This window comes from Falco biarmicus, chromosome 9 (assembly GCF_023638135.1).
Source record: "Falco biarmicus isolate bFalBia1 chromosome 9, bFalBia1.pri, whole genome shotgun sequence".
Classification (NCBI taxonomy): domain Eukaryota; kingdom Metazoa; phylum Chordata; class Aves; order Falconiformes; family Falconidae; genus Falco; species Falco biarmicus.
In genome coordinates, this window is record NC_079296.1 from 19766993 (window position 1) to 19787809 (window position 20817).

Below are 20817 nucleotides of genomic sequence, written 5' to 3' on the forward strand. Positions count from 1 at the left end.
TACTTAGAGAAAGCAGATAAGTGTTATGTTCTGCAGAACAGTGTTGCTGATAGGACTGCTGTAGAAGGTTAAGCATGGGGTTAATTCATGATTTCTCTGAATACTCATACAGTTTTCTCACACACTGGAGGTGGGGTGGTGTTATTGATACACCTATCTGTCTTTGAAACATACTCTGAAATTTTGAAGTATTTGACTCTTTTCATTTATATGTCTTTTCTATGACACATTGCCACTGCTTACTATCTTGTGTGATGGATAGAAAAACTTACACATCCCATTTAAAAGGTTTTAAAATGAATTAGTACTTTAGCTTTAAACAGAATGTCTGCTTTGATTTTATGCAGTGTTGTATACAAAATAATATTATTACTTTAATTGTATTTGATTGCTTGGGATAGGGTGGACTGTATATTTTTTCATATGTTTTTTGTCTTTGCACCTTTAGATGTAATGATATAAAAAAAATGGACAAAGATTTTCTATCATAGCAGATGTTTAGGGTTCAGTACATAAAGAATAAATGCAATGGCACATTACTTATAGGGAGCCAAGCAATGTAATAGGAATGACCCATCTTTAAGATCAGAAGTCCTTCTTGCATGTAAGGACTGTGGTTTTCATGTGTAGTGAAAGATTTAATTTCTTAAAGAACAGATGTCTGTGTTCCAACAAGTATGATACTCTAAACAAATTGTGGTTGTCAACAGAGATTCTGCCAAAGGGAGTTCCTCTGTCCAATAAAGCATAAGATCCTAACTATTGTAAAGGCACAGCCTACCTTGTCTTTTCCTCAGCATTGTTTTACTGGATTTTTTTTTAGTTATGTTTGTGAGGAAAATTGTTAAAATGTGCTAATTTATTATGCCTCTGTTTATGCAGTGCTGTTCCTGATTTTATGGGACTCCCACAGAGGATCATATGCATCGGTGGAAGCCTGCTGTGTCCATTAGTGTGGAATAAGCGGTACACAGGACCATATGGAAGCTCTCTGCATAGAGGTATTTCTCAGTTCTTGGTCTTCCTTGGCATAGTTCTGAAGGTGATGAAAAATCAGGCCAGATAAAGAAATGTTAGGAATAACCAAAGTTGTTAACATGCCTGTCAGTGATAAGCAGTGAGAAGGCTGATGATAAGGGAGGGAATTAAACATGTGGAAGAATCTAGAAAATCACAGTTTATAAATAACTGCAGTCTTGAGGCTTTTAATGCTCTTCTCTACTGAGAGCAGCTAAAATTTTTACAGTGCTTTTTTTTTGGGTGGATGACATTTAAAACCTCAGCAAAGAAATCCTCACCTTTTTCATTTTAAGTAACTGCATACAAACATGTATTTATAAAATTTAATTTTTGATTGTTACAAAGAGAGACTTGTAAGTAGGCCTAATCAGTTCACAGGTGTTACCTTCACCATAAGTACTTCCTTACTGCCTTTATGCTTTGTAAATCAAGGAGAAAAAAAAAAAAAAAAGAATTCTTAGACTTCTTAAATAAAACAAAGATGTGTTGTTTCTACATCTTCAGGTCAGGAGCTGACCAATGATAGCATAAGGGAAAAGGCAGGGTCAGCAAAGAGTTCCTTGAGGAAATATCAGCCAGGTCTCAGAGTTCTTACTGTATTTCTTTCTCTTGCAAAAATTGCGTGAGAAAGCTAAGCCTATAAATACAGACCTCTTAAGTCTCTAGTCTTCAGACATGTGAAATTCCACGTGCCGGAGCACATTTCCATGCAAGGTTAGGTGATAAGCATATGCCCAGTCATTAAAGAGCTGAATCATGCAGCACATAGTCTTACGAGGGGAGCATGCCTTCTAGCAGGGCTCCTGTTCACACTGGGTCCTGCTAAACAGCACATTCCCATTCCCCAGCTGCAATGGCAGTACCATGACCTTTCTTTTGCTCCTTGACCCACACATCAGACGCAGCTGGTCAGATAATCACAGAGCAGACTGACCACCTGCGTCTGATGTGTGGGATCCAAAAAGGGGAGAGCAGCCATGGTACTGCCATATAAAAATGTGCAATGCTGGCAGTGACAGAGTGTGATACAAAAGAATGAGTCAGTGCATGAGACTTGACAGGTCTGCTTTATAGCACAGCTGGGGATTCACCAGATCCCACAGCACAGGGAGTGGGAAGGGAAGTGCTCTGTGCACTGCCAATTCCCCCTCTTTGCAGAACAATCCTTAGAAGTCTGTTTCTGCGTGCATAACTTACCAGCCTACCTAATGAGATTTGCACTGCAAATGTCACAGCTAAATTTGTATTACAGATAGTGTGGAAAGCACTTTAGCCTAAGAAAACATGATTTTTAGCCTCTTCCCCATTTATTTCATAGAGAGCTCTTGTTAAGCATTCAGGTTTTGAGGCAATGTTATCAAAGCTACATGTTTTGACAGGTTCTCTCCTGTGTGTGTATATGGAAAGGTTCTTCATGCACCTCCTAAGTTGAAAGATATAATTTGAACAGAGAAAATTATGGTTCATAAAGTGCTCTTGTTAGGTGACATGACTATGCTTAGTCCACTGCAGGACAGCCTACACAGAGAAATGCATATTTCCATACAAATTACAGTATACTGCAGCCAAGAGATCAATTAGAATGTCTGCGACCAAGAACTCTCAAGTGTCTCCATTCAGTCTGCCATTCAAATGAGATGAGAAATGCATTCAATTGGTGTAAAGAATTTGAACTCTTTCAGGGAATGTGTAGAGATTGCCAGAAAGTGGCATTCCCTGCAGGGTGGGACTTGCAGATTCTGTGAGATACAGCAGGGAATTTTAAGGGTTCTGTAACCTAACATTTTGTCTCCCGTTGAGAGAAAAATTGCAGAACCTGCTGAATATTATGGAAAGAATGAGGATTTTTCATTGGTCAGATATAACTGACTATGCTGGCTCTATCGTGTGTTACATTGGTCAACTTGGTCATCTTAAATCTATGCTGTATTTTGTTTGAAAGGAACTCAAAGCACTTTGCAGGCTACATTGCAGATAGAGCACCAGCATCTCTGGTATTGAAAGCAGGTCTTCTGGAATGAAAGGTTGAAGGAATCAGGAGTGAAACACTGTAACTCTTCAACCATGTATAGTAACAGTGCACAGATCAAGACAGGAAATTCAGGTTTAAAAGACCTTGAAAATGTAGAAGTGTATATTTTCAGGGCAGCAGAGTGTACCCTTCTGATAACTGCCTCAAGATATTGACTAGAAGTTGTCAAAAACTGTGTTTAGCAATTCAAAGTGCCTACCTTTCATCAAGATGATCTAAGATCCCTCCCTTTGACTAGAGCTGTAAAGTTCAATTCTTACTCAAGTCAATGAAAAAGCTCCCATTGACTTCAGCAATACAGCAGCAGAATGCAGAAGACATGAAAGCTATCCCAGCTTTCACTCAATAGAAATCCTTACCAAATGAAGTAATTGAAATGTAACGGAATTTAAATATCTCTAATAGTTATTTCTGTGTAATAGTTATATGGCAGTCAATAAAATTATAAATAATTTATAATTAAAATAGTGTGATACTCATATACATTATAATTTTCTTTTAATATACCATTCCTATAGTACTTTTTAATTTTCATCATTGATTTGAAATAGTTTTGCTCCATTTTAAGCAAACATGCTCCTCCCAGAAGTTAGTGAAGCATTCTTTTCATGGCTAGCTTTTCCCCTTTGAAAAATATTCTTTGAATGTAGGAGAAATGTTAAATGTAACAGAACGGTTTCTTGTAATAAAGTTCTGATTAAAAGATAACTTCTATTCAGAAGCAGAATTTCTTTCATCCATGATTTATTAAGGGTTTCCCCAGGCACAGGATCAGTAAAGTAAGTCTCATAAATTGTTGAGAAGGGGCAGAGTTTGCAGACATTTCCTTTGGAACTCAGAGATCTAAATTCTCTTATAAGCTTTTTATGTTGGTTGCTGTCCCAAAAGTTTCACAATATTTTAGGATGCCTCTTCTTGCTCATTTTGGTATCTGTTTGCAAAGGAGCTATTTTTAATGATGGCATGACCGATGGATGATGGAGTGTCTGATTTTGAACAATCTTTTTCACAAGGGATATGGGAGCTCTTTCCCAGTAGGAGCTGGCTCAGGTTCATTATTAAATATGGGTTTGCAGTGGGTTTGGCCTAAAATTCTCGGAAGCAATTGGTGTTTCGCAGCTCAGAAAATTGACTAGGGTCAAGATCGCCACCTTTCACTCCAGATCTTTCATGCTGCAAAAACCTCCTGAAAATCTTAGAAGAACAGCGGGTTTATTTTCTTGGAGAAGTCAGGGGAAGAGCAAGTGAAAGGCTGCACAGTCAGGCTGGTGTGTTGGGAGGCAGAGCACAGGAGGAGTCTGGGGCAGGCCAGCAGGGCCCTGGGGCAGGCTGCGGGGCCCTGGGGCAGGCTGCGGGGCCCTGGGGCAGGCCGGCAGGGCCCTGGGGCAGGCCGTGGGGCCCTGGGGCAGGCTGGCAGGGCCCTGGGGCAGGCTGGCAAGGCCCTGGGGCAGGCTGGCAAGGCCCTGGGGCAGGCTGCGGGGCCCTGGGGCAGGCTGCGGGGCCCTGGGGCAGGCCGTGGGGCCCTGGGGCAGGCTGGCAGGGCCCTGGGGCAGGCTGCAGGGCCCTGGGGCAGGCTGGCAGGGCCCTGGGGCAGGCTGGCGGGGCCCTGGGGCAGGCTGCGGGGCCCTGGGGCAGGCTGCGGGGCCCTGGGGCGGGTGGGTGGCCGTGTCCCAGGCCTAAGGCAGGTATGTAGCGAATCCTCCGATTCCCCCAGGAGGTGGTGGAGGCAGGGGTCCTAGCTCAGTGTTAGACCTGCACGCCGCGGCGCGGTGCCCTGGTTCACTGCCATCCCCTGCCCGCGGCGGTGGCGGCTCGGGGGCCGCAGGCGGGTCCCGTGCGCAGCCATCGGACGCCCTCCTCTGGCTCGCTGCGTCCGGCCGCACCTTCATGCGGAAAGAGAAACGTCTAAACAAGGGAGAGGGGAAGGGTGAGGGTCTTTGAACGACTTTTTATAAATTGTATTTTGTGGAACGTAATATATAGCCATGTAATAAAGCGTAGGGCACGAACAGCCTGTGGGATATTCCAGTGTATCTGTCCTCCTAGTATGACAGTAAAAAAACCAGGAAACTGAATATATAAAGATAATGTAAATTTATATGTTTGTATATATAAATTTATGCCTATAAATGAGTTTTACAAGTTTATATGTAGGTGTATATATATATAAGTGCCAGGAAGAGAGCAGATTTGATTTTTTGTATTAAAATTAGATCAGGAAAGTATTTAGTGCTACATTCCAGGACATAATGTAGTTTCACTAATGATTAAGTCAGGAAGACCTTTTTTCATGAACTTGTGATAACAAATACCTGGTATGACTTTTATTACAAATAAGCAAGTTTCTTATTTGAAAGTAACAACTGAGTGTCCCTTAGAGATGCTGCTGTTATCTTTGTGAACAAAAACAACGCCAGCCTTTTAAAGCAAGCTGTTGCTTGTTCACTGGGTAGTAACAGCTATGAATCTGTGCTTGTGGCAGCCTACCATGTCAGGGTCAAATTCTTAAAAAGTACCACAGCAGTGTGATGCAGAACACCAGCAGTATTCCTCAGGGCTGAGTTCTAGGGCCAGTTCTGTTCAATGTATTTATCAGCAATCTGCATGCAGAAGTGGAATGCACCATTAACCAGTCTGATGATGATACCAAACCAGGAGGTCCTCTTGACTCTCTTGAGGGATAAGACGCCTTGCAGAGTGATCTAGATAGATGGGAGCATTGGGCAATGATTAATGGGATGAAATTTAACAAGTCCAAATGCTGGATTCTGCACCTAGGACAAAATAAGGCCAGGGACAAGTATAAGTTGGGAGATGAGTGGCTGGAGAGCAGCACTGCAGAAAGGGATCTGTGGGTGCTGGTTCACAGCAGTCTCAATACGAGTCAGCAGTGTGCCCTGGCAGCCAGGGGGGCAAACCACATCTTGGGGTGCATCAAACACAGCCCACCAAAAGAGGTGATCATCCTGCTATATTCCTTGTTGGTGTGGCCTCACCTTGAATGCTCTGTGCAGTTCTGAGCCCCACCATTTAAGAAGGATGTGAATGTTCTTGAATGCGTCCAGAGAAGGGCAATAAAACTGGTGAAAGGGCTGGAAGGAATGTTCCTGTGAGGAGTAGCTAAGGACTTTGAGGTTGTCTAGTTTGGAGAAAAGGAGCCTGAGGGGTGACCTCATTGCTCTCTACAGCTTCCTGAGGAGGGAAGTGGAGACAGACGTGCTGATCTCTTCTCCCTGGTACCCAGTGACAGGACGAGCGGGAATGGTTCAAAGCTGTGCTGGGGGGTGGTTTAGACTGGACATGAGGAAGCATTTCTTTATGGGGAGGGTGGTCAAACACTGGAACAGGCTTCCCAGGGAGGTGGTCAATGCCTCAAGCCTGTCAGCATCTAAGAGGCAATTGGGCAATGCCCTTAACAACATGCTTTTAATTTTTGTCAGTTCTGAATTGGTCAGGCGGTTGGACTAGAGGATCACTGTAGTCCCTTCCAACCGACATAGTCTAGTCTACCCTACCATCCTAGTTAAAAGTGCTACCTACAACTCTTTACTTTCCTGGACAGTATTGACTTCTTAGTACTACGAAGTCAGATGGAATTTTTAAAAGCAGGATTAGCTATTAAGATTCCAGGGAAGAAAAAGAAATAATTACTTCTGCCAACTGCTTATCATTGGATTATCCAGGACCTTGCATGAGTGTTTCAAAGAGAGGAAATGACTGACCCCATGTAAATGCTACGCTCATGGTAATCATAATGCTTTTTTTTTTTTTTTTTTTTTTATTCTGTGGTAGAGGTCTCACTGTTCTGTATGTTGGAAGATCAATCAGTAGATGCACTACAAAGTGTTTCCTTTGCATTAATTTCCTCTAAATTTCATATTCTGGAGAGCTCTGAGGAAAGCAACAGAAGTTCATGAGAGGCTTTCAGAGGGTTGGCCCATTGGGATCTGTAGCTGAATGCTTAGGGTTAAGGCAGCAGGTTATTATTAGAAGCTAAAGAACTAAGGGAATGGCTAGAAAGCTGTTTGCTCTTACTCAAGTTATAGAAGCAACTGAACATGAGATCAATACAATTATGTGTATAAACACACATATAAAAAAAATATCATTATTCCAAGAGCTCACCCCTTTTGGATTAATTAAAGAAAATGAAAGGATGGCTGTGGTTTGCATTAGAAACAGTCCACTACTAAACTAAAACAAGCAAAACATTTCAAATAATGTTATTGAACATTTTTTAACTCTTCTAATTTGAAGAGGGAATCACATTATTTGTTTCATTTTTTTTATTTGAAACTTTCAATAAATACCCTGAAAACAAAAAGTTGGTACATTATTAGCATAATAGAAATTAAAGCTATGAAAGGTCTGTGGAAACATCCTAGGAGTATTTGCATCCGTGGGTCTTAATAAACGTTGTCGCTGATATACTGAACCACACGATGGCAGTGTATTGTTGGATAAAGATGAGTCTGCTAAACTACTCTGAAAACCAACTTCGTGTATGATATTTTTACCTAGTGTTACAGAAACTTTTGCCTTTTAGGGTCATTGAATCCTAATTTTAGCACAAGGATTTTCCCAAGGATCTGGTTCAATATATCCAGAAATAAGATTTTTGAAAAAGAGCACAAACTTATTTCCAATAAACCTTAGAACATTAATAACTTGAAGTTATAGCTTCTTGATTCCAGACTCCGTGACCTTGTGAACAGTAGATATCCTTTAGATGCCAGATATAACCCCATGTTTCCACTGCTGCTGAAGCCAATATTAAAACTGTTGAGGTATTTAGTAAGAATTGGATTAGGCTTATAATTAGGGATAGCAAAGAAAAATCACAGTTCTAATGTGTTTTGTAAGAAGCACCAAAGTCTTTGAAAAGTCACTTGGAAAAGTCTGGGTCAATGCGTGTGACTCTCTGAAAAGCTGGACACTGGTTTCCTCAGTGCTGTTGCCTTTCTTGAGATGGATAAAGAGGCAGCAATTAACTCAGTGACAGATAAGAAGAAATGGAGTGTCTCAGTGCTTTGAGTCTGATCTTTCCTCAGTGTCAATTAGTGATAGATAACTGCTAAACTGAGTGTTTCTTGGAAGCCAAATTTTTGTACATGACCTTTTGCCTTGGTCATTAGCTGCCAAGTCAAGCACTGTCTGTATTGGTCCTGGCTGTTCCTATAAAGGAAAAGAAAGGTGGTGGTGGTGAGAATGATACTGCAAGATTGCTCTAGCCCATTAAATCGTTTGTTCTAAAATGTTCCTATCCATAATCCACAGCACAGTTTTAAAACTATTGCAAAACAAAGTAAGCAAAAAGCATGACAGCTTTTTCAGATGGGAGATAGCCCACCCTCCCAGCTCACATCTGTTGAAATTTAACTTTCTTCCAGTGTGTAAGGAAGGAGTGTCGCAGATAGTCAGTTGAGTTCTGGTAGATTAGGGGCCAAACAAATTCCAACATTAGGACTCCTTCCCTTCCCCCTTCTGAGTGGAGAGCTGAGTCTTAGCTGTTACACAGCTAGGTGAGAGGGGCTGTTTCTGAGGAAACCCAACTGGTCGTTTTGGCTGAGATTTTCAAAGGTGGGTAAAATGTTCGAGCTTTATACCCTGTTAGGTTTTGGAGCCTAGCTTTCTTTAGCTGAGAAGAAAAGCTTCTCTTTTCTTTTCAGCTGTGGAAAAATCCCAGCTTTGTGGTTTTACAGATGATTATGTAAACACAGACATTAATTGAAGGACTTGTAAGAGGTGCAGTCAATATTAGCTGTATGTGCAATATCTCATGGTGAACATTGGCTGCTGATTTCCAGCCAGTGGGATATCAGATGTGCACAGCAGAGCAGTTCATATAGTTGGTGAGCTGCTTGGGCCACGTCTTTTCCTGAGAGTACCTTAGATACTCACCCACACTGCAGGCTGGGTCAATAGCTGACAGCAGCAGCCCGCTTCTATTTGCTGTTATTTCCTAAGTGGTACCCCACTACTTCATAAGATGCGTGACAGGCAAGCTCAGGGTCTTCCAGAAAAAATGGTTTCAGGAGCAAGATGCCACAAGCTAAAACAATTTGTGTGTGCCACAGGTAATTCTGGGCTGGAGCCTGAGCAGTATTCAGGAAGCCTAACAGCCAGAAACAGGTTGCACAAAGTGCTCAGGGAGTGTCATCAGTGCCCTGCTGCCATCTGTCCCAAACTCTGCAAATGCAGATACAGAGCAGCTTCAGGCAGGCTCAGCTCCCATGGACAAGTATAGAGCCACACAGGTACAATGAAACCATAAATTCCTAGAAGCTGAACATGGATATAGACATGCTGTGTGATCAGCTACAAACTGCCAGGAGAAAGGTCCCAGCACATGGCATTCTCCTGCCATGTGATAGGGGCAGAAGGTATGCGATCTATTCGCCTGTAAAGACTGGATACTTTAAGCCATCAGAAGAGGTTGTCATGAAGCTCTTCTCTAAGCTCAGAAAGTTACTTCCTGCCTATCTGTTATGTCGCTTGATCCTTACCCATTATTTTAAGACCTTTTCCAAACATATATCAAGCAGAGATTTATCCTTAATATTTAGCAGTACATTTCCTCTGATTTTGCAAACATTGTCATTTGACCTCAATCTTTAGGAGTTATCTGTCAAGAAGTGGTTTTGGTTGGTGGAGTTAAGCGTCAAAAAATTGTAATGTGATTGCATTTGGCAGCCATGAGGCTGGGGTCCCTTCTTTCTAGTAGTAAGAATATTAAACTCCTGCCTTCCCTCATATCACTCCCAAAGGACTTTTTTTCATGTTTCCAGTGTGGCTGATGCCCATAAGGTCATCTTCTCCAAAGGACTCAGTTTCCTGCCTGCACACCACACCAGCTGACCAAATTTTGTAAAAAGATTGATGTTCCAGCTGTAGAACCCTCTGGACATTGTTGGCTATTTTCTCAGCAAAAGCTAGCTTAGGACATGGGATGCGATTAGGAAACTTCCATAAAAATCAAAGTATGATCCTTTTGTGTTCTGAAGAACAGAATTTAATTTAGAACTTTGTAGATAAATAGATTTAGGACTGTATCTAAACAGCTCCTGACTTCTTGATTGCTTTCTCCTTTCCATAAGAATAAATCACAGATTCATGAGAACTGGCTTACACTGACACAAAAAAATAGAGAATAGTCTGATAAAATTCTAGAAAAACACACAAAAGCAATACTTCATGAGGTGATTTCCATCCCTCTGCCAATATCATATAATCCTTTACAGAATATTTTTGGTCTTTTGTCCTAAATTTTCTTATCTGATGTGTTTAGAATCTCAGATTTGCAATTTTAAAATACTTCCTGGTATTTAGTATATACATTCCTTTTAATCCTTCCATCCTGTTAGATTTGTTTTAAAAGTAAAAAAACTATCTCCCACTACTCTGAGTGTGACCCCATATTCCTCAGATTTTTGTCAAAGGTTAAGTACCACTGGTTACACACGTTAGTTAGCCGCTGCTTTCTGAAAGTAATTAAATATATACTGCTCAAGCACCTTAATAATTTTCACACTTCTCTGAATTCCCTTCAATTTCCTATTAGGCTTTATTACAGTCATAAAGTTCAGTAACAAGGATTTTATCATATTTCTCAATTTCCAAGTCATCTTAATGTAGCTCAAGACGTAACATAGTAACAGAAAGAGAACAGCAGGTCCAGCAAGAAATTAAAAGAGCAGCATGATTCTGAATAAGCTGTAAACTTTTTAAAAAAATCAACCAGAAGGGCAGCTAAGAAACCACTAAAGGAGCCATCCAGAGAAAACACTAGTGCTGATGTGTTCATTTCATAGCAGAAAAATAACAGTAAGTTTTCAACAAACTAAATCTATGGGATAGTTAATGAGAAATGCAAAATAAAAATAAAAATTTGTGTCCTGGTTTTGGCTGTGGTAGAGTTGCTTTTCTTTTTAGTAGCTAGTACAGTGCTGTGTTTAAAAGTAAGGATAAAGTAAGGACAAAGTATATTTAACTGTGAATTCCAGCAACGATATTTCAACAGAGATTTTCCAAAAGAAGGTGAGAATTTGGTGCTCATCTGACCCAATGTTTCTGAAAATCTTTTCTATATGAAAAGGCAATGAGGAGCTGTTGATGTAGTTTTAACTGATGTTTACACACATATTTATATATTAGACACAGGGGATCTGCCAGGTCAGTTTAGGAAAGGTCATATTTTTCCCACTGGTGTGCAGCTGGAGACTATTCATTCACCACCATTACTTGAGAACTCTTTTGCTTATTTTCTCTGACCGGTGAGAGTTTGAAGGTGGCAAAAGCAGTGGCATGTTTCTGATGCATTGCTGAGCTGACGCTAGTGTTTTGAGTGGGAAGGTGGATAGTTTCAGTGACATGATGCAGCTGTGTCCTTTTTTTGCTTCCCAAGGTCCTAGAGACTACTGGAGTGTGTAATTAGGACATCAGATTTAGATTATTATCAGAAGCAAGGCAACAATCGAGATTTAGCACAGGAAAAAACATACAAGGTTAAATATAAACTGTAATAAATGTATGTCACAAGGTAGCAATTCTATATTTTGTGGTTAAGTTATATTTCAACCGTATTATGCCTTCTTTGACATGTTTTCTGTCTGTCTTCTTTGATATGTTTGTGCTGCTAATCCTAATTGCAATCTCCTGACACAGTTGCAACACATAGCTCTTGCACATCCTAATGTTGAAAATAAAAAAAAGAAAAAGGAAGAAAAATTATAGTAAAAGATGTATAATCTAAAATAAGAACTTTAAGCTAGTCAATAAAATCCAGAAATGAAGATGTCAGGGCAGATGCCTGCCTGTGACATTGCTACCCCTGAATCTCCAGCATTTTTGGTTCACGTGCCTGGCTGCTTTTTGTTCACAAAGCTTTCTGCAAGAGTTGTTCAGCTGCTGCAATGGACCTGTTAGTTTGAGTGTGGGAATTCACTGTTACTTGCTTGAGCAAAAAGGCATCTCCTGCCTGCACAAAAGTACTTCCAGAAATACCTAGGTTGACATCCTTAAGAAACAAGGATGTTAGTAGTATTAACCTTGATTTTGTTTACACGCCTGAGTGTCCTTTTGTGCTAACTTGTAGTGGCTGCAAAGCATGATTCTGGTGTGCATGCTAAGGTGTTGTAGGGCAGATGTTTATTCCAATGGTTTACTAGCCATCTTCTCTTCTGGAATGTGCTGTATCACTGTTCGATATTCTTGCAGCATGTCTTTTCTTCTAGTTTCTTGGCTTAAATAGTGTGTTCAAAATTATTCAGGATTCTTTCTAATTTAAGACGTTTGGTAGATGTTGGAATTAAGGTGCTCTTTCCTGCCTTTGAACACCGTCTGGTGAGTCTAATCAGGCAGAGTTGTGTGTCAACAGAGCTTTGTCCTACAGTTGTATGTTCTCTGTGTGCAATCCCAATCTTAACAGTTTCTTATTATGCGGACAAATGACTTTACATCACTTCTATAATGCACTTTGAACCTTACTTGGTTCTTATGCACCTTACATGATGGTATGAATGAGTACAGTATTCCAGGTGAGAGCATCACGTTTAACATAGCTTTGTATCTGGGAAATAATTTTTGAATTGTGTTCCTCTGTACTACTAAAACTTTTGCTCATTTCTTGATAGCTGCTGAATGGTATATTCACCAAAGACGGCAAGCTTTTTTATTGGGATTTATTTTTAATTAAGAATTTAGCAGTGTTTACAGAATATTCAAATTAGGGAATGAGAAGAATATATAGGGAAGAATATTCAAATTATTCATATTAGGGCAATAAAACCAGTGAAGGGTCTAGAGAACAAGTCTGAAGAGGAGCGGCTGAGGGAACTGGAGGTGTTCAGCCTGGAGAAGAGGAGGCTCGGGGGGACCTTCTAGCTCTCTACAGCCACGTGAAAGGAGGTTGCAGGCAGGTGGGGGTCGGTCTTTTCTTACAGATAACTAGTGACAGGACAAGAGGAAATGGCCTTAAATTGCACCAGGGGAGGTTTAGATTGGATATTAGGAATTTTTTTTTCCTTGAAAGGGTGGTCAAGCATTGGAACAGGCTGCCCAGGTAGGTGGTGAAATTACCATCCCTGGACGTATTTAAAAAATGTGTAGATGCGGTGCTTAGGGACGTGGTTTAGTGATGGACTTGGCAGTCCTGGCTTAATGATTGGACTTGATCTCAAAGGTATTTTACGATCTAAATGATTCTATGATTCTGTTATTCTATTTGATGATTCCTCCTAATGCTGCTTGTGTTTGTTTTTCTTGTGCAATGTTGGGACATTGTTGCTAATCTAAAATGTAATCTTGCTGCATTATGGGTGTCTGATTTTAGATATGCATCACACTTCAGTGCTGTTGGTCTGAAATACTGTCTTTGTGTTTCTGTAACATTGGGAATAGAACAATGAGCTTGCTTCAGATTTATGCTACTGGAATTGTAAGCAGAACTTGATTGATTTCCTCCACAAAGTGAAGCTTGCATATTAACTTGGTTGAAGAAAAAGGTCACATCAAAGGGTAGAAATTAATCAGCTGGGACAGTGTCATTATCTATGGAGTAAGCACTGGCTGTGTGTTTCTGGAGCTTGTGTCATAAGATTTTTTTTTAATGTTGTATGCCATGCGTGGGTATGTTTAAAAAGCAAGTACAGTGAGAATAACACTGAAAAGAGATGAATATTTTGTCAGTGATTGAGTGCTTGTAGGTTTTGTAGAGAGCACTGAATGAAGCCTCCAAGCTACTCCCAGTTCTGCCTAAGAAGAACAGGTAAGCTAAGGATACAAGTTTATTGTAAAATTCAGACCTGGGGGCAAACTGGGCTTGGTCTGAGCAGTGCAGCATCTTTTGTTGCTTTTGTGAAATGTAGGGGCACAATCACAGATTTAACATTCTCTCAGACTGATTTAGGTTTTATTTTAGATTTTTGCTGATTGTTCCTGCATTTGGGTTTTGTGTGGTTTTGTTTCCGTTTTTAAGATGTGTTCAGTTCATTGCCAACACGTTAGCAACTGTGGTTTTGGCTCCTAATTGGATCTGTGTTATGTGTTTGAGCCTGAAGGGGCAAATCACAGTGATATTTAGCAAAAAAAAACAACATTCCTGGGTTTGGCTTTGTCTGTCAATTCAAAGCCTACATATGGTTGTTTTGTAAAGAGTTGGATTTCCATTTTCTTCTTGCCTAAGTGTGTTTAACTTCCACTGACTTTAAAGAGAAGAGGGTCATGCAAGGATGTTGAGGGACAAAACACACACTGCAAAAATGGAACAGATGAGAGTGGAGTTTCTGAAGATGATATTGTGCCATTCTGAAGATGTCCTTGGCTATTCCAGAAGGCTTAGATAGCAAAAGCCACCAGGAATGCTTTTATCATCTGTGTTTGCCCAAGAGTCTGCAACCTTTCCTTTCGGATGCTGGCCTCACACAGCTTTCTGTGCCTCCGCCACCTCTTGGGTAGATTAGTGTAGTACAATAGTACCCTGAGTAATACACAGCAATCATTGGAAACTTTGGCTGCTGTGTAAAGTGGTTGCTGCCTTATTTAAAGATAATGATTCAAGTGTTCAAAGTCCTGAACAGTTTTGATCCAGCATGATTTTGAAATCATCTGTCTGGATGACTTCTAACTGCAGAAGTTGATGTAACAGGAGGAGTACAGGCTTATAGCCTCACATTCCTCCTCTCCCTGCTTTAAAGCTTGAGGGAGTTGGATACAAAGAGTTAGGGAGCCTTGAGCCAGTGGGCATGTGTTTAACTTACATCTTCTGCACCTTTTGAGGTTTTGATTAGAGCGTAATGTTTTTCTGTTCTCATAGATTTTCCTGCAGAAATTATTGATTTCAGTAGGAAGGAGTGAGGAATCTCTACTGGGGAAATTCTGCAAAGAATTTAATTTTGGCCTTTTTAGCAGGATTTTGTAGATTCATGGTGGTGGCATGCCTGCTAGTTTGTGGCGATGGCTGTCAGGCAAACAAATATGAAGTTGTGGTCAACCTTCTTGTCTTGTACCGCAAAAGCACATGCTTTAGGTCCCCCTTGGTTACTCAAACATAAATCTACATTTGGCTTCAGCTTTGCATCACAAGTCTATTTAATTCAGGCATATACATTAAATCTGTCACTTGTGCCATACTGTGGTGTATATTTCAGATTATGTTACATTGCAGAGCCAAGCAGTGAAGACAGCCTGGATAGCAGTTTACTTGAAAACAAAGATACGAGGCAAATATGCATCCCTCAGTGATTTCATACTATTACCTCCCTCTCTTTCCAAATTCAAGGTGGGTGTCTCACAGGGCCACTAACAAACTCATATGAATTCTCAGTAGATTTTGTATTTTAGAGAGAGTTTAGGAGATCTTTCCCTTAAAGGTTTAACATTTTAAATGCTTTCCATAAAGGTTTAACATTTTAAATGCTTTCCAGGCTTATTGGTTGGGTTTTTTTGTTTGGGTTTTTTTTTTTTTTGTGTGTGTGTGACAAATGATATTACTGACATAGAGATATTTAAAAGACCTCTTGCTGTAACAAAAAGAAATCCAGCCGGCTCAGGCCTAGACCATTAAAGGTATTTGACCGGTTCAGCACTTGGCACTGCCTGCCTCCGGTGGGCCTTGCAGCTAAAGAGAGTCCTCAGCTCCAGGATTCCCTCAAGCAGTTTATAGGGAAGAACCGAGTAACCCAGAGTGGCCCCACAAATGTCAGCTGTGTGGAGAGAAAATCTTACTAGCCAAGACAGGAACATCAAAAGCTGTGATGGGACTAAGATGGTCTTTGAGCAAGCAGGTACTTTCTTTGGGATTCCTAAATACAAAATTTCTTCTGGACTTAGAGACATGTCTAAACCACACACCATGAGTGTGTGAACAAAAGACATGATAAAAGTGGTAGGTATGCCTGCAGAATGCTGATATCTCCAGAGTATTATTTGGAAAGAACCTGAACCTCCCTTATCTTGATTGCAAGAGAAAGTTCAAGTCTCCTAGGTAGAACACCAGAACACCTGTTAGTTTGAAAGCAGGGAAAGACAGGCACCTCTCTCTTCCACTATGTACATCTGGACAGCTAGTCACCTTTTGGCTTAGGTGTGTTCGAAGCATCTGAATGGATCAGAAAGCACTAGCTGTGAAAACACGGAAAGGCATACTTCAAGAATCCTGCTTCAGATCCAGAGGCATCAGCTGGAGCTGAAACTGCAGGCAGCTTATTAGCTGTGAAAGAACAGCAGAACCTGCCAGTTGGCAGTAACTCAGGTACCTACAGGCTTACAAATATGCTGCTGTAGACTTTGAGAAAGCAGTGGTTTCTAACTGGTGAATGAGGGCCTGGAAAGAGACCAGTCCCTAACTCGTTTCTAGTGACGCTGCTCAGCTGTGCCAGTTGAGAAGGGCCAGCCAAATACAGAAACACTACAAACGGAAGAGCCTATAATGAGGAGATTTAGTAGTGAATTGAAAGGAATTATGATTGTAATTACTCATCTAAAATTGTATTTTTGTCTGTAAACTCTACCACATCAAGAGGAAATTATGGTATGTATCCACATAAAAATTGTTCACATGTAACACACAAGAAAATTTCGCATGTAAGTACAACTGCTTCCCTTCTTTGTGTATCGTAACTGTATGTATCCAGTCATTCAAAGTCCTTGGAATTTCAAATACCTGTAGGAAGACACGGTTCTAAGAGAACTACCTCAAAGCAAACAATCTTCTTCTTAGCAAAAATCCTCATAATTGCAAACAGAGTATAAAATCTTGCAAACACATTGATGCACAGACACATCTATTACAGGGGAAAATACTTGTGCCAGTAGGGTTGTCAAAGGACCTAGAAATGGAGATAGCTCTCCAACTGGCTTTGTAAAGCAATGTTACAATTACCTCCTGTGATCTTCACTGAGGATTTGGTGTCTCTGAATTTGAAGATCCAGATAGACATCTAGCTATCTCTGAGCGCTCTAAATGCTGGACATTTGCTCTTCCCAGTGTTGAGCAGCTGCATCTCAGAGAAAGCGGCAGTAAGTTAGACGCCTAGAAAATCTGGAATTAACCCTTCAGAATTAGTAAGCCCTTCTGAACTATTGTTTTCCTCTCCATTGCTGAGAGATCCTGAGCCCTCACAATATCTATGCAGTGCTATAGAAAATGAGTTATAGATGCCTGTGAAAAGCTGACTTTAAAACCTCTTGTTTAAGTTACCTTAAGTGCAAAATTGAGATGATGAGAGAAGTGTGCTGCCTTTGTATTGATTAAATATCCAGCACTGAAAAGTTTGAAGAAGGAAGGGTGACTAAATAGTGACTCATGGCGATGTCTGGATTGCTTACATGTCCATTGTCTGCATGGTCCATTTATGACCGGGAATACAGTTTTAAATTAATGTTATTCCAAATCCACTTATCTGTAGAAAGTACCCCTCAGATCTTGCATCAGTGAACAGGAAGATGTATTTGATACAAGCACCCTATTTTCCCTGTAGCTATATACAGTATTTCATGTCTTATTAACATAATCTATCTATGGTGAAGTTTATAGGCCTTGACAGATAGCACCTCGGGTGAGAAAAAAGATGACAGAGAAAATTTACTTTTACTAAGTCAGTCATTCCGGATCTGTTCTTGGACAGCTTGACACCAAAGGCTATAAACATAGACTGGAATCTGAAACCTTTTCTGCAGCAACCTTGCTTTAGAAAACACTATTCTTATCTCCTCGTGCTTATTCCTCTCACAGCAGTCACTCCTTGCTGTGAATTCCTCACCATGTGCTGCTTCTGTTTCTTGAGCAGTACCTTCATATGGATTTTTTTGTTTACTACCCGTTTTTATTTAACACGTGCAGACCTACTTTATGCTAGTACAAGAATTATGTTTGTGAACCATTTGATTTGATACAGGCTTGTGCCTGTCTCTGTTCCATTTCTTTGGATGCAGGCTTTTCCAGGAGGAGGACTGCTCCTGCACTGGACACTGCATTAAATAATACTTTAATGGCAGTAGTTTTGTATGTTCACATTTCAAATTGCCCATTTGTTATATGAGTAAAAGAATGTCACTACTTCCTAAATAACAGCACAGTCATATGCAAGCTTAAGGCAAAGGATTGAAAATATAGATTCAGCTAAAAATACAGTCCTTTAGAAGAGAGATGTCAAATGGATTTGAACAGTATTTTTACACATATTTCACTATTTATAAATGGTGTCAAGCACTTCTTTTTGTGTCAAATGTTATGCTGCCATTCTAAACAAACCAGAAGGAGTTTCCTGCAGAGATGGCTTTTTTTATTGTGCTTGCTCCCTTTTCTGCAGAACTGATTTTAAAGAAGCACCTACATTTACTTTCACTGTCCTATGTTTCAAAGCCAAGAGACCTTGGATGAACAAAGATCATCTGAGTGGACGCATTAACCTCAGTGCATTTGCTCTGTTTGGGTTTGCAATCATCCTTGAAGAGGTCTGCTGGTGTTACAAGATCCTCAAAGCAATCTAGTCTCCTTTTCAGCATGTTCTGTCCTCTTTATTTTTTTTTTTTAATAATATCCAAACTCCTATTGTTTAGCAGACTCCTTAAAACATCTGAATCCAAATTCTGTGACAGTCATTCTGGTGATGTAGACAATCACATCACCAGCACAGGTTAATGAAGTGCTAGCTGAAGAATATCTGTATTAGAAAGACTGGCATACGATGCATCCTCTGTCAGTTCCCAGACATCAAGGCAGCTGTCACATAACCTCAGTGTTTCAAGGCCTGATTTAAAATTACTGAAAGCAATGGGTGATTTTTCCATTGATTTTGAGAGACTTTGGATGCAGCTGAAAGAAGCTGCAACCAGAGTTTGTCATCGTGTCTTAAGTACAAAAAGGCATGGAATATTTCTGTGGTCAGTGAAAATGGCTTTATAAGATATGCATGCATACACAGTATGCTAAAATAATCAGCTGTGTCTTTTTCTAAATGGCAGTCTTCACCAAGAAATAAAACCCAGATCTCTTATTGCGGCTAATGGGGTCACTGTTACGTGATTCTTCTTTTGTCAATGAAAAAACAAATTAATATAATTCCATTTTGCTTCTTCAAGGGATTAAAGCATCATCTTTTGGTAGTTAGGAAAGTGGCAACATTTAAAGGAGTATGAGTTTTTCTCCTGAACAAATTCTTGGTTTATTGAATTACCAGACTGGAGCAGTTTAGTAATAATTTAGGCTAAACACTTAAAGGAATGTCAACAACATTCTTTTTCTGCTGGCAAAGACAAATGAAATAATAAATCATTATTGAAAATACTACTGGCAAATCTAACAGATTTAATAACAGGAAGGATGTTTTTTGCATTGTATGTGCCAGTTTAAATATTTAGGTGCAGTTTGTTGTAAAGTTTGTTGTAAAGGTTGCAAAGTTTGTTGTCATTTAAGTGAGAATGGACAAATAATGGACTTCTCCAGCCAACAGCTTTATAACTCATCAAAGCAAGATTTGAATCATGGTTTCTAATTTCAATTACCTTTTAAGTCAGTAGAGTTCTGCCATCTTATTTTTATTTTTTTCTTTATCTATTATTGAATTCCCAAGTCAGGGACAAACTGTATTCTTGCTTGCATTTGTGTGAATAGCAGAAATAACTTATTTTTACTTTTGTTTTTATATAGCTGTTGTAATTAAGTCAGTATTAATTTATAGAAGCTAAATATATTACATATTTCAGTGATGTTAATCTTGTATGAGATGAACTACTCTTAAAAATAGTCATGTCTTTGTTAATGACTGTTGGATTGTTACTTAGTATATAATTGGACTTTTTAATTACTTGCTGTTGCTCATGGTAATTCCTCACCTTTGCAGATATAATATGACTTACTGATTCATGGCCTTTATTTTAACATACTAGGCTCCATGTTTAGAAATTGTCAAAACCTGGTATGGAGGTCTGTCTTTAGAAAGAATTTACAGCAAGTGAGAAGAGTGGTGTAACCTTATGGAATTGGCATCCCCTTAGTGATTAGGCAGAAAAAAAATGATCACAGGTCTCTTGTAACCTGTGGTGAGATAAATTAGCTATTGAGTGGAAAATATCACTCTGTTCATTTGGGATCTTATGTACTTTCATTTATATGTGTGTGCCCTCATTAAAGATTCCAAAAATAGAAGTATGTGGTGGTTAACAGAGAATGTAGAGTGGCACATCAAGATTTTGAGAAAATGTTGGTGATGCTCAAGACACCATTCATTTCGCACATTTTAACAAAAAGTAAATAAATGACTCATAGTGGTGATTGACTGATGATATAGACTTTTAATTTTTGAAAAAATGTTAGTTATTAGAATTTTCTTAAACATTTTGTAAGAACATATTTCAACCAGTGGATTCATGCTAAAATATCTAATTCTACTATGTCTAGGAGTATTTATGTTTTTTTCATCATCTGTGTGATTTAGTATGCTTTGTCTACTCATGATTGAATATGGTACCATTTGATGTTCTAAGTATAATTTTATATTGAATGTTCTTTTAAAAAAAATGCTCTGAAAAAAATCCAGCATCACTTATATTTGCAGATTTGTTTCATGAGCGTTTCTAAGGCCTATCTTTGTAAAACATCTTTTACAACAATTTAGCCTTTTCTTTTCTTAGAAGTATAAATCAAATCACATAATGTTCATACACATGAAATGTTAAAGGTTATAAAACCTATCAAAATATGTTTCAAATGTTAAAAACATTTTCAGTATTCACCAGGCACTTCTTAAGAGTGTCAGAGGGCTTTT

At 39.6% G+C, this 20817-nt stretch overlaps 1 protein-coding gene across 1 annotated transcript in view; it reads left to right on the forward strand.

Moving 5' to 3' along the window:
* HSPA12A (heat shock protein family A (Hsp70) member 12A) overlaps nt 1–20817 on the forward strand; it is a 92662-nt gene that overhangs the window by 4227 nt on the left and 67618 nt on the right. Inside the window, exon 2 of the mRNA XM_056352236.1 lies at nt 883–1001. Coding sequence (XP_056208211.1) covers nt 899–1001 — 103 coding nt within the window. The 5' untranslated portion in view covers nt 883–898. The remainder of the gene's footprint in view (nt 1–882; nt 1002–20817) is intronic.